The 13,174-nt window shown below is 39.4% G+C and overlaps 3 protein-coding genes and 1 long non-coding RNA gene across 7 annotated transcripts in view; 1 reads left to right on the top strand and 3 right to left on the bottom strand.

Moving 5' to 3' along the window:
• Window positions 1–3,816, bottom strand: part of LOC108165647 (uncharacterized) — a 14,443-nt gene extending 10,627 nt beyond the window's left edge. Inside the window, exon 1 of the long non-coding RNA XR_001775986.1 lies at window positions 3,727–3,816. This is a non-coding gene — a long non-coding RNA (uncharacterized LOC108165647). The remainder of the gene's footprint in view (window positions 1–3,726) is intronic.
• The window catches only part of LOC103481975 (ras-related C3 botulinum toxin substrate 1-like), an 18,864-nt gene extending 12,940 nt beyond the window's left edge, over window positions 1–5,924 (top strand). Inside the window, exons 2-7 of one of the 3 annotated variants that reach the window (XM_008437836.2) lie at window positions 904–963; window positions 1,980–2,048; window positions 2,177–2,294; window positions 2,959–3,021; window positions 3,764–3,923; window positions 5,443–5,924. In XM_008437836.2, coding sequence (XP_008436058.1) covers window positions 929–963; window positions 1,980–2,048; window positions 2,177–2,294; window positions 2,959–3,021; window positions 3,764–3,923; window positions 5,443–5,573 — 576 coding nt within the window. In that variant the 5' untranslated portion in view covers window positions 904–928 and the 3' untranslated portion in view covers window positions 5,574–5,924. Of the gene's footprint in view, window positions 1–789; window positions 964–1,979; window positions 2,049–2,176; window positions 2,295–2,958; window positions 3,022–3,763; window positions 3,924–5,442 lie in introns of those variants that run through there. The other 2 variants (XM_017301699.1, XM_008437837.2) reach the window with 2 other exon arrangements.
• A 98-nt stretch (window positions 5,925–6,022) lies between these two features.
• On the bottom strand, window positions 6,023–9,738 carry crym (crystallin, mu). 2 transcript variants are annotated; one of them, XM_008437834.2, is made up of 8 exons: window positions 9,449–9,738; window positions 9,190–9,340; window positions 8,660–8,722; window positions 8,461–8,562; window positions 7,489–7,672; window positions 7,290–7,411; window positions 7,120–7,204; window positions 6,023–7,043 (listed from the first exon to the last, which is right to left on the bottom strand). In XM_008437834.2, the coding sequence occupies exons 1-8, from the start codon at window positions 9,613–9,615 to the stop codon at window positions 6,970–6,972; spliced, it is 948 nt and encodes a 315-aa protein (XP_008436056.1). In that variant the 5' UTR covers window positions 9,616–9,738; the 3' UTR covers window positions 6,023–6,969. The 2 variants fall into 2 exon arrangements, with proteins under 2 accessions (XP_008436056.1, XP_008436057.1); XM_008437835.2 differs by lacking the exon at window positions 8,660–8,722.
• Window positions 9,739–10,831: 1,093 nt separating this feature from the next.
• snu13b (SNU13 homolog, small nuclear ribonucleoprotein b (U4/U6.U5)) lies at window positions 10,832–13,055 on the bottom strand. The gene is made up of 3 exons (XM_008437833.2): window positions 12,815–13,055; window positions 12,533–12,653; window positions 10,832–11,612 (listed from the first exon to the last, which is right to left on the bottom strand). The coding sequence occupies exons 1-3, from the start codon at window positions 12,815–12,817 to the stop codon at window positions 11,350–11,352; spliced, it is 387 nt and encodes a 128-aa protein (XP_008436055.1). The 5' UTR covers window positions 12,818–13,055; the 3' UTR covers window positions 10,832–11,349.
• Between the last annotated feature and the right edge of the window lie 119 nt (window positions 13,056–13,174).

The following is a 13,174-nucleotide window of genomic DNA, read 5'->3' as shown; positions in this document are numbered from 1 at the left end:
TGGAAAAAAGAGTCACCTCCTTCCCATAAACAATGGATTAAGGACTTGCTTTCAATTCTCAAAGTTGAACAACAGAGATATGTTGTGCGGGGTTCTGCGGACAAATTTTACAAAGTGTGGCGGCCATTCTTGTGTCACATTGAGGGACTTCCAGTCAATCAGTCAGTCCAGAATGGAGTTAACTAAGTCAACCCTTTTTTTTTTTTCTCTGTTCTGTAACGGATGTGTGGATATGAATGTTTGGGTTAGTAATCTACTTTGTTGAAATCCAATAAAAATATTCAAATAAWAATAATAGAAATCAACACTGGTCTGGACTAACTTTATAGAACACTTTAGGGAATCTAACACTCATGTTGTTGAATTAACACTGTGTTCTTAACATGCCACACTTGCACTGGAAATCTGGCACTTCTGAATTTGCAGTGTAGCTAATATTAACTGGTATCTCACCGGTGGACATAAATACAGTAAAGTAATATTCTAATCACAAAGTATACACAATAATATGTCCATCTTACTTGAGAAATGTTGTTTGTGGAGCCCTCACGTCAATAGTCCATCGATCCGAGCATCTTCTGCTGTTTTGATTGAGCAAAGTAGGAGGCACAACAGCTTCAAGATGGCCGCCGTATTTCCTGCACCGGAGCAGCCAATGCGGGGTCTACTCTTATGTTATGTCTATGTTTATCCCCCTCTTTCTATTCTTCTTCTTCCGCTATTAGATCAAAATCTCGTGGTTGCTGTCATCGGATTTGAGATGAAAATCTGACCAATCAGAACTGTTACCTTGTCTAAGTTCTTGCCATGCTGCGTTCATGGACCCGCCAGCAAATGGAAATGTACTACGCACTGTTGTGATTGCTTAATAAACTCCAGTTTTTTTGGGGGGGAAATTTACAGGAAATTGACGCCATACCGTTACACAATGCAGACGGTAAAGTGTGTGCTGCTGGGGGACGGGTAAGTCAATGGAAAGTTTTCTTCCAAATTAAACTATATTACCTTATATTTTGTCTTCATCAGTGGGAATAAAGTCAGTGTAAATGTTTGGGTTAATCTAGAAATCACCTGGTGGCTGTAGGTCTAACATGCCAGCAGATTTTGTTTGTTGTCAGGCTACACGCAGTACTTTTGAGCAACTGGAGCTGCTTGGTTCCCTTTTTTGAGTGCTAAAATCTATAAATAGCTTTAAAACTTTGTAATCACACACATATTTCAATCAAATTCAGCTGAAATTAAATGTTGTAAAAAGCTCCCAGGAATTCACAGCATCACTGCGGTGGAGATGCTGCTAAAGATTAAGAAGCCTAAGAAGCCTTTGGCTGTTTACTGTCTTTGTACAGAATGAACACAGCTGTGTGTACTAAAAATATCTCAGACTGCTAATGCCAAGTACAAGCCTCTAGTCAAATGTGATATAGTGACACAATTATTAGTAACAAAAAACTTTGATAAAAGTTAGATTTCAGGTGACATAATGTGCCTGTACAGGTGAATTAGATTTACATGGATGTTTCAACAATAGTAAGTAGGTGTGTTTTAATGTATATTTTAGGTGTAATAGCATCTGAATGTTACAATAATGTATTTGGACCAAAACTTAACAAAACCTTCATACTGGCATGTTGTACAAAATAGTACATAAAGAATAACCAAAGCTCTTAACTGTGACTCAAACAAAACCAGATGTTTGCTTCAGATAGAAAGTGCTGCAGCTGAAGAACATAAAAACAATCTGCATTTAATTGAAGTGGATAAAAGTAACCCAGGAACAAGTGCTAGTGGTAACGTATTTAGAAGATGGAACTGGGAAAAGTGTTAAAGCTAACTTAGTTAACTTAGCTGTGCTTAAACAAATGGTGGTGTATGTGTCAAATACTTATTTTCTGTCCTGCATCAGTAAACATATTGATTAAAATCAACGACTCTGAATGGTTAACCGTCCATGAAAAAGCTTCCCTCATTGATCCTCTCAGGGCTGTTGGTAAATCAACCATGATCATCACCTACACCGCAGGCTTTCCGAAGGACTGGACCCCGTCAGTGTAAGTCACACACAGCAGCACCTTGTGGTCGTAGTAACTGTGATGGGAATAGGTGAATTTATTTTGTTAATATGACTGAAGATTAAATGAAAGTCATCCGTTTTGAAAGTGAATGTTTCTACCTGCAGGATGGACAATTATAAAGTCAGTGTGACGGTGGACAGGAACCAGGTGAACCTGGATGTGTGGGACCCCACCGGATTGTCCGACTATGACCAGTTAAGACGCCTGTCCTTCCCACAGACGGTGTGTTTCCACGGAGACCCACAGCAGCTAGCCACCGTTAGCACAAACACCATTTCATTCAGTCAGCTGTTGTGGAACCAGTAGCAGACATTGTGTTTTCTCACGTGCCATCGATCAATACGCATCAAACACGTTGGTTTATGTCCCATTAGTTATGGTTCAAAAGCAGCAGGTGGGTTTTCAGTACTGATTTAAAGAAACTCTGTGCTCTGGATTTTTTTTGTTTTCTGGAAGTTTGAGGTGCATGGAAGCCGAGTTGCATTGTTTTTTTTTTGTTAAGGGTGTTGGAGTAGGAGTAGCCAAATATTGATGTATGGTATGTTTTTCAGATTTTAAGGTGAGAAACGACTGAAATTATTTATCGTTTACCTGCAACTTCACAGTTTTACTCTACTATGTGTGGGTCTATCACAATGATCCCCAATAGAAACATAATTAATTTTATTTATATTCACATGTCAACACAAACAAATTCAGTTCATGAATAAATATAGTCAGTTCAGTCAAACCATATGGGAAGATTCTAAATGTTTTTCCAATTTTGCACCCATAACTTTGTACCTGGATCACTCGTATTGTTGCCAACATCTGATGTGAATTAAGCGTGTAAATATTTGTATGTTGTACATGGAATTTTGACTTTGGTTGTTTTTCTACCTTGCAGGATGTGCTCCTGCTTTGCTTTTCCCTCACCAGTCCATCATCTTTTGAAAATGTGCGGAGCAAGGTGACTCTACTCATAACTAACATGTTGAAGACATTAAACCAGGGGTCTGCAACCTTAACAATCCAAAGAGCCATTTTGGTTCTTCAGTCCAGTCAAATAAAACACATTTAGAGCTGCAAAGCATAAACAAAGTTTTGAAAAAACGACAACTTCCATTTTTTAAATAAATATTTACTATAGGGAATTTGTTGTCTTTTCCAAAAAAAAACCCTCACAATTTTATTTCTATTTTTAGATTTTACAACAAGCAAAAACTTGAAAACCTCTTGCAAAGAGAGGGTGGGTGTATTTTCTTCAACCGGATATTGATACAAGTATGTAAAAAACAAAAAAGAGCATGTGGTTTCCAATCTAATGATAGACAAAGTAAAATAGATCAAAACAATGTAACTGTTGCTTTTAGTGTCGTTCTATTGTAGATTTAAATCATGACTTGGTTCTTTATGAAGTTGTAAACAGCCGTTGTGGCTCCAGAGCCACAGGTTGCACACCTCTGTTAAACCGAAGAACACAAATAAAAATGTACAGTTTGAAAAAGAAAAAAATCAGAAGTTTTACTGTCAGGTTTTGGATTTTACTTTGATATTATAAAATAATAAAACATGCATATAAAACTCTTAATGTTTTGGATGCAAATCATCATTCATGAGCCTTCTCATTTCTGCTTGTTGTGATAATTCGCCAATAAAAACGCTGCTTCCATACCGTGAACACTGATCCAGTCTCCATGCTCCTGCTGCAGTGGACCGGAGAGGTCAGAGATCACTGCCCCGGAGTGCCAGTCGTCCTGGTGGGCACCATGTTGGACCTCAGAGACGACAAAGACAGGATAGAAAAGCTGAAAAAGGAGCATCTCTCTCCCATCACCTATGACCAGGGCCTGGCCATGGCTGAAGAAATAGGTAGATATCTGTTCTCTGATCTACTGGATATTTTTAGTTTGATTTAAATGGATCTATTATTATGAGAGGGAAATAGAAACGAGTCAACTTTTCTGTACTCTTAAAGATTTGGTCTCACTGGTCATTTTTACTTCAGCATAATTGGGTTGTCCAGTCGTAATAGACATATTGCATGTCACTGTTTATGTCTAGAAATTTTGCGCTGGAGGACAAAAAGGCGATTCATCTGCAGCCGCCCTGTTATGCTACAAGTTCCTTTAACAAAATGAAACCTGGAGCTGTAGGTATGTTTAATTTAGTGCGGTGTGCCACAACACAGGGGAAAATAACGCAGAAAAACCATTGAAGAACAACTCAAAACTACTCAGCCATTCTTTTTTCTTGCTTTCTGTGTCAGCTACATTGAAAACTTGTTTGTTGCCGTAGCAGCTAACAGCAACGCCACCAATGTATCAGGGTTCAACACCGAAATACCATTTACCACATAAAGAACAGAACATTCAGTCTGTTACATTTTTCTGTTTTCAGACTTGATATTTATTTTGTGATTATTAATAATTGATTACTGTAGTAGATTAGCTACCGCTGCTATTAGCTAAATTAACACAGTGGTGGCTGACTAGCTAATTAAAGCCCCTTCTCTACTGATGATCTGTCATGGTTGTTGTGTAGGCATTTTTATTTTTAACTGAACTGAAACACACCGAACTGCTCAGCACATCTACATGTTTAAGTTGCTAAAGTCAAGCTAGCATGACTGACCTACTTTCCTCTCCCTCGTTATTTTTTATTTATTAAAACTTTTTCTGACCTGGTTGTCTAGTTGTAGTTTTGACAAAGCATTGTGTCCCTTTTCCTTTTATATATCACACGTACATTTAAGGCTTAGCGTGTTATGTTGACAACATAACAGCTAACACCAACTGTAGTCGTCGTCCAGTGAGCAGTTTTACCCATAGACATAATATATATATTATGTCACCAATATAAATATTGGTGACATATATATATATTGGTGACATAATATATATAGTACGTCTATGGTTTTACCCTCCAGCTGGAGGCCGCGGCGGGACGGAGAGATGACGTCATACTGCAACCTGCCTATTGATTTTTTTCAGTCACCTTGAAAAGAATGTATTACTAAATTTTTGGTGTTCTTTGTCTTATTAAAAAGAGAAAAATGTTTTTTTGATCAGGTTTTAAATTTTGTCAATCTACCTCTAAGTATAAAAAGAACAAAATTCCAGACTGCAGTTATTTTTGAAACAAGAGAAAAGAATGAAAAATGCACAATAGAAAAGCAAAGCACCATGATGGACCATAACTACATTTACTAAAATGTGATTTCTAATGTAAATTTATTGTACCTGATTTACTTTAGGGGTATCAGAGTAAAGGTGGCTAAGCTTTTCAGGCCTTTTTTTCTCCAAGCCTTTGCATCCGTTTCCTTAAACCTGTTGAATATCACTGAATCATTCTGCTTGTGTTCATCTTCCTGTTTTCTTCTGAAACCCAGGTGCGGTGACATACCTGGAGTGTTCGGCTCTGACTGAGCACGGCCTTCAGGCTGTGATTGAGGAAACCGCCAGGGTGGGCCTGAACGCCAAACCCGCTAAAAAACCGGAGCCAAGCTGCAGCCTGTCATAATGCAGATGATTCCTTTTATATGTTCATGATTTTAAAAACAGGGATGTTGTCGCTGAGGCCAGCAGAGCGGATTAATGACAGCGGACGTTCTGGAACTCCTGAAGTGAAGTGGAGAGAAATTTTAAACCACCTGTGCTTTATGTTTACTAAAGATTCTTTTATTCCATCCATTGACCTACAGTCACTTTTTTATGAAATGAAAGTATCATAGTGACTGTGGATGTGTGGCAAAGCAACATAGGCAGCCTTACTTTACGCTCACTATTTACTGAACATTAATAAAGTTACCATGACAGCGTATTAGCACTGATAAAATATGTCAAATAAAAATTAAATCAAGTCGTAGCATTACGAGAAAAAGTCATCATTTCATGAGAAAAGTAATTGCATTACAAGAATAAAATCAAAGTGTTACTGTGATAAGTTTGTAACATTATGGGATTAAAGTCATAATTTTATTTTTAAAAAGTCATAGTATTATGAGTATAAAATCATAAAATGATAAAAAACCTGGAATATTACAGGAATAAAGTTGCAATATTACAACTTTATTTTCTTATTATTGTGATTTTATTCTTGTAATACTATAACTTTACTCCTGTATGAGTTTATTCTCGAAATATTATGACTTTTGTTCCCGGTAATTTTATTTTCTTAAACCAGGTTTCTGGGAAATTTGCCAACCAAAAGGTTTCTGTTGATGTGAACATGAAGACATTTTATTCAAAGCTGTTCAGCTCATTCCAGTTGCACTCAGCAGCTGTTCAATGGTAAGACTAAGGCTCCCTACCCAGGGCAACCAACCTGTGGGGAAACAAGTCATCTACCAGTTGAGCCCCAAACTAGTTTTCTATTGCTTGTTTACATGAAGCCTGGGAGGAGGAAGCAGAAAAGGCTCCCAGACAGCGTTCAACACAAACAAAAAGTGGATTGATTTTTAATTCTTTTATACACATTTTGATCTTGAGTGATGTCTATACATGCCTGGCATTGTTTATTATTATTTTTTATTGTTTTTGCAGGATTATTTGTTTCCTTTTTGGATTTCAGTTTATGAAGTGACAAAACTGAATAGTTTTTTTTTTTATTAAATTAAACTAAAAGAAAAATATGTGGTTAAAAGACAAAACATTTGTGCTACACTCTATTTTGATTTTGTCAGGGAAAATACTGCTTCGAAATATTTTAAAAGTGCCAACATTTTTGCCAGCTGCCAGCTCTGCTGGGTCAGATTTGGACCGGTCCAGAGCTGATGTCAGAGACTGGAAGTGACCGGCAGACAGCAGTTTGGTCAGTGTTGGTTCGTACTAAACTAAAACCTCGGACACACTGCCGTCTGCCTCCACCTCTGTGACCGTAAAGTTCCAGCTGAGACGTCAGAAATCAAGAACAAATCTCATGGTTTGGTTTGTTTAGCTGTCCACTGGTCAAACACCAGCTGAGCAGACACTGCATCCTCCACTCCCATTCCTGTCAAAAACAAGAAAACACATTAAGGTTCATTAAAAACTACAACAAAGTGATATAATTCTATCATCCAACACACCCAGAGACTTGAAGACGGTGGTCTTCTCCCTTTCAGCAGGTCTGGTTCCGTTGATAACGTCTCCCAGTTCTGCAAACACCTGAGCCTGAAAGACACAATCACACCGACTCTCATTCTGCTCACGTTCAGTTTTCCAACTGGATTCAAAATCAAATCTAAAGTAGACCGACCCCTGAAAGGATGACATCACCAGACTCCGACAGCGCCCCCTCCCTGCTGTCCGCGTACACCACAGCGCTCTTCATCAGCACGTCGTCCAGCTCCCTCCAGTCTGGCCTGCAGGCTCCCACAGCTGCTCCGCAAAGTCAAAGGGTTCATCCTGGTTCGTGGCTGTGATTATACTGGTTTTCGTATCTGACTGGACCTCACCTGCCACATGTGCTCCTGCTTTGACCCACTGACCGTGCAGCACCGGCTCCGTGGATCCGGTCACCGTCACTATGACGTCTGCTCCCCTCACCGCCTCCTCCGCCGAGCCGCATCCTCTCACACCGCCTCCCACTGAGCGGACAAACCTCTCCACATTCTCTTTAGTCCGGCTCCAAACGCGAACCTGAGGAAGAAGAACGACGAGGATGTAGAAAGACGCCAAACCATGACGGGATTCCGACCATTACCAACTAAAGAGACATTTTTAGTCTCTTTGGTTCAGCAAAATAAAACTCGCCGAGAACTGCAAATGTTACATAACCTCTTATGAAAAAGACAACATTAAAAAAACCAACTAATGAATATCAGCTGTAGGAAATTTGTTGTCACATTTAAAGAACCACCATTTTGTTTCTGTTTTTAGGTTTTAAAACTAAGAAGAAGGTAAAATATTAACAAGAGGATTGACACAGTTTCTTCTATGGGACGTTTTACGCTTGTAGAAACTGATGCACGCAAAAAGGAGTTTATTCCAAATAAATAAAAAACTGCTAAAATCTGTATTTCCTATATCTATTTTTATAAACAAGAAGCAGTATGGCAATAAAACCAGCAGCATTAAGAAAGTCAAGACATTTACCGTTTAAGATCTCAAAGCTAACAGGGATAAATGTGAGTCACGATGATCAGATGTATGCTAGGTTGTGTCTTGTTGTCTCCATTGCAACCATGAGACACTGGCTCCATGCGAACAAGATGGAGATAACAGTAAAAATCTTTTTCTGTCTTACCATCACAAACATAAACAATTTGCTGAACTTTGCTAGTGGAGCTTCTCAAACACTCCAGGTGAGTTTAGCATGAAAAGCAGGATAATGACTCAACACATACGACCCAAACAATTTAAAGAAATGCTTTAAAAACCACACACACACAAAATGTTTCCCTTTCTTCTTATTGCTGAACAAGTACCTCTTTAAAAGAAAACATCTCAGTAAAGATGTTATAGTGACTCAGAGCCTGTGTGCCGGTCCCCAGGATGGCCAGAACCTCTGCTCCGGACGCCATCAGCAGCTGGACACACACACACACACACCAAACAGGTCCGAGTTACTGCAGAGTCTCACTGCACAGAGAGGCTGATGTGTTACGAGGTCAACAGCAGAGATGCCTTAGCGGAGATGGCTGAGACGGCAGCGGTCCTCATGGTCGTGATGACCTCCCCGTCCATCACCTGCAGGCGGGACGTTCCAGCAGTGTTTACATGGTTCAGAGTCACACACACCTTTACTTTTTAAAGGTGTGAGCCTTTTTTTGTCTAAAAAGTTACATTTAGCTGATTTTGATCAATTTGTAAAATCAGTAAAAAGGATAAAACATCCAAAGGTTTGAATCCTTTTTTTTCAGGTACTGAATACTGGTGAGTGCAACAATATATGTGATTCTACAAAGTATTACAGCATACAGGGTGAGCACAAATGCACGCCACACTTTCAGATTTTTTGGGCCATTTTGAAAGTCAGGGATCATTTCCTTACAGTCATTGAAGAATAAAAAAGGGGTAAATTTCTACCAAAAAACTTGGGACATTTTAAAATTAATCTCCGAAATTTTCTACACTGCACAGAGAGGCTGATGTGACGTGACAAAATGTGAAAAATCTTCCAGGTGCTTTAATCATTGCAGGCGTGTTTGACTCACAGCCTTGACGTTCCCACGTTCTGGGTCCAGCAGAACCACGGTGGCCTGAACGGCTGGCAAAGTGGATCCTTTCTCTCTCTTGTAGAAACAGACAAACTTTGTGCTCAGCACTCCGTCGTTCTCCATGTATGTGGGCATGAGCCCCATGAAGCTGGAAGGAGAAGCAGATTGAGCCGCTGTTCTGGCAGCAGTCTGTTAATGTGTGCCGAACCGAACCGAACCGAACCGAACCGAAGCAGCCGCAGCAGAGCAGGCCTACCCGCTGTGCTTCTGAAGCGGCACCGCGGCGCGCACAGGCTGGACCACCTCGGCGCGGTCCCGCCGGGAGAACTTCCCCAAAGCGTCCTCCAGACGGGGGACCAGGTCCCTGTAACGGAGCACACTTTCAACTTCCTGCTGCCAGATGATGACAGGAGGCTCGGCCATGGTCTCTGCTCAGCGAAGAGGGCAAAAGTTCAATCCTCCTCACTGTACTGGAACCTGAGCTGCGTTCAGAGCTCCTGAAGAATGGAGCGGGAAACAGGCTGTTCCTCGGAAACGGTGCTGCGTTCAATGTACTTACACTGTCGTAAAAGGCAGTCTGCTGTTACTTTGCAGAGCTTTCCTTGGTGAACATCAAGCAAGAGAGAAAATCTATAAATGGAGCGGGAATAAAATCCACCTGAGTTAGCATTAACTCAGTTTAAAAAGGGAAACTGAGTGAATATTAAGATGATCAGATACGGACACGGAATGAGGCTTTAAACCGAGATGTGTCTGGGAGAGACCTGAACCCGGTGAGGTTTAGTTTGCTGACAAACCACCAAAGGAAATGACTTCACCCATTCATTCATCTGCCCATAAACAGAAAGCCTGGCTAAATACGAACAGCAGAAATGATTACATTTAAAACGCCATGTCCAAGTTTTTGTGTGGAATTTGAGAATATTTTTACTAAATTATAATGGATAAATTCAAATAGCCTCATTAACCGATTATAAATCTGATGACTCATTTCAAAAACAGACACCCAATATCTCATAAAAGTTGATTGAACTTTCCCAAAATGATTAAGTTTTATTGGTCAGATATTGGTTATCTACATTACTGCTTTAAGGAAAACCTTCACCTTGTTTATACTTAAATTACTTTTGTTGCATTCATTGTCATAATTATTTGCTTAGGATTTTAATAATGCTCTCATTGTATCATACCATTATTCGGTTTACAAAAAGATTCAAAGCGATCTGAACACTGATGGTAACAAAGCTAGTGTCAGTAAAACACAGTGGTGGCTCCGTCATGATTAGAGATGTCTTCAAAAATCTAATTATGCAGTCAGGAAGGTTTTGTCATGTTTTTCTATGATAGTGATGGAAAAGCATGACACTTTCACCAAGAGTGAAAGGTTCAGTGTCAGATCACATCAAGCTCTGAAATTTTTTAAAAATTCAAAATGAAAGGTTAGCTTTGTGTGTTTGCTCTGGTGGCCAAGCGATGACATTTCACTGTTGTGTCTGTGCAACGACACTAAAATAAGACCAGGTCTAGTTAACACCAAAGATAAAAAATTAATCTACAGGCAAGTTCTTTCAATACATTTCCAAAAAGACTTCAATATTTAATGTGAAAGACGATTTTCACATTAAATAATTTCAACTTATGTCATTAAGAAATGGAAAAAACACTTTGAAACAACTCGTTTCTATTGCCCATCTACAATGACATACAAGGGCCGTTGTAATTCTAAAATTTTGAGATGTCTCAGAATTCAAGAAAAAGTTTGGTTTTTTTAAATTCGAAAACTCAAATTTCAAAGTTTAAAAAAAAAAACCTTACATTTCCATGTTTTTTGTGGAAAATTTTTTAGATTAATCCCAAAATTTTGAGAGTTTTTCATCAAATATATATTCCATCTACAATGGCCTTAATACTCTGCCGTACCCCCCTGCAGGGAAAAGTACATTTGATTTATAAACGCAACATTTTTAGTTAGGATGACATTTTAAATAAAAAAAATGTCAACAAGTTGTAAAAAAAAAAAAAAAATTTTATTAAGATACAGTTGATGGTCCAACAAAATAAAAAACGTGCAATACTCTTAAAAATGCCAAATGTTTTAAATAATCCAACATGAGGACAGAGTGGATGGACCCATCAACCAGCAGTGCTGCTGTCGGATCACACCAGCAGTCTCTCGATGGCCATCTGAACAGACTGAATCTGAGGCTTGAGCTGGGAGCCCTCCTTTATGGTGACCGAGGTAGCGATGACGGGCCGGGACACGCCGCAGGCCCGGCCCAGCGCCTGCTTGGAGCGCACAAACACATATGGCACGTTCTTGTCCTCGCACAGCAGCGGCAGGTGGAGGATGATCTCTAGTGGCTCGGCGTCTGCTGCCATGACAATGAATTCGGCGATGCCTCTGTTCAAGGTTTTAGTGGCTGAGGGAGAAATAAAAAACAAAAAACATAGGTTTACAATCACATGAATGCATAGAATCCTACAAGAACAAACGGCGAGAGACAAAAAAAACAACTAAAACAACATGAATTGTTTGAGAAATCCTCTCTCTCAGCTTCTTCAGATTAGCCAGCAGCCATTAGCAAACTGGTAAAAACATTAAAGGGTTAATAGGAGCCATGTTGCAATGACTTCCTGAAGGCAGAGTTTCAGAAAGAGCAGGCGTTTTTAAAGAGACAGACGCCCAATTTCAAGGTGTTAAATCAGGAAGTAAAATGTCTTACATGGTATGCATTACATTTCTTTAACAACTGAAGGCAAAGTTACTTTATTATGCTACAAAATTACATGGAATATATGTCTGAAAAACATAATACTGCCCCTTTTAGCCAACTTGTCTGTCTCTATATTCTGAAGATCAATGGATTGATAAGTGAATAAAATCTTTCCTGACTTGAAAGCAAAAAACATTGTGCAGGTAAAAACCTTTTTAACTGGATTAACGTTACATGTTGACTCCACACAACATGCGTTGTAATATTTTTGAAGCAGACTTATGCCACAATGTTCTCATGTATCGTTCTAGATTTTGAGAATCATTCAAATTAACCACGTGTATTTTTTTGCAATCAAAAGAGCAAAACATCCACTTAAGAATATTTACTAACATTTTTTTAAAAGATACATTTTGAGATAAATACCTGATTTGGGGTAATTGTTCCAAATGTAATTTTTGATATTTTTCACTCAATGTATGTTGGCATCATTTGGATGTTTAATGGAAAGATGTTTTGACAACTTTGTTTTACTAACGTATCTATTGGCACCGTCGTTGTTTGAAGCTTTATTGATCTGACAGTATGTTCCATATGAGACGGATCTGGTTGTGTATTTCTCTCACCCTCATTGGCTCCCTTTCTCAGCTGTTTGTAGTTGGATGCTTGCTGCACCAAGTCCAGGATGGTTTTGGTCAGTGTAGCGTCGGCCAGCGGGTAGGCCTTCGGGTTCACTTGTGGTTCAGTCTTAATAAAACACAAACAATAAGTCCAGATAAGACACAAGAGACACGCGTCGAACCAAAATAAAAACCTCAGCTTCAACTTTAAAATGCGCTCATAGTCGATTCACATGCTTGCTAACAGTTAGCCGGAGAGCTAGCTTGTTAGCCGAACACAGAACTCACCATTGCAATATATATTCCTAGTTTTCCGGCCCTCTCGGCGAAATGCTTCACGGAGGACTTCTTGTTTCTCTCCTAGCTCTGAAAAAGCAGCAAAAAAAACCGCAGGATACGTTTCTTTTACCCAATATTTAACAGCGTCACTAACTCTGTAAGCTCTGCTGCATACAGTCAGTCCGAACGTTCACCACACGTGCGAAAAGTACTACACATGCGCATTGACTCGTTAGCAAAACGCTAGCGTTCGTTCTTCTTCTTCTTCTTCCTTTGTTTTTTATTGGCGGCTGGCATCCAACTTAAGGTGCATTTACCGCCACCTACCAGACTGGAGTGTGGTCATCAGAGATCTCAGAGGGAAATTTT

Source organism: Poecilia reticulata, linkage group LG19, assembly GCF_000633615.1.
Source record: "Poecilia reticulata strain Guanapo linkage group LG19, Guppy_female_1.0+MT, whole genome shotgun sequence".
In the NCBI taxonomy this organism is placed as follows: domain Eukaryota; kingdom Metazoa; phylum Chordata; class Actinopteri; order Cyprinodontiformes; family Poeciliidae; genus Poecilia; species Poecilia reticulata.
The sequence above is the reverse complement of the archived record's forward strand: the minus strand, read 5'-3'. Positions and strand labels throughout refer to the sequence as shown.

Coding starts and splice junctions, on each gene's coding strand:
- crym (XM_008437834.2), bottom strand. CDS start 9,615: ATGGCCGAGCCTCCTGTCATCATCTGGCAGCAGGAAGTTGAAAGTGTG. Junction 8,723..9,189: donor AACGTGGGAACGTCAAGGCT/GTGAGTCAAACA, acceptor TCCCGCCTGCAG/GTGATGGACGGGGAGGTCAT. Junction 7,044..7,119: donor CACCGTCTTCAAGTCTCTGG/GTGTGTTGGATG, acceptor TGTTTTTGACAG/GAATGGGAGTGGAGGATGCA.
- snu13b (XM_008437833.2), bottom strand. Junction 11,613..12,532: donor GAGAAAGGGAGCCAATGAGG/GTGAGAGAAATA, acceptor TTTCTCCCTCAG/CCACTAAAACCTTGAACAGA.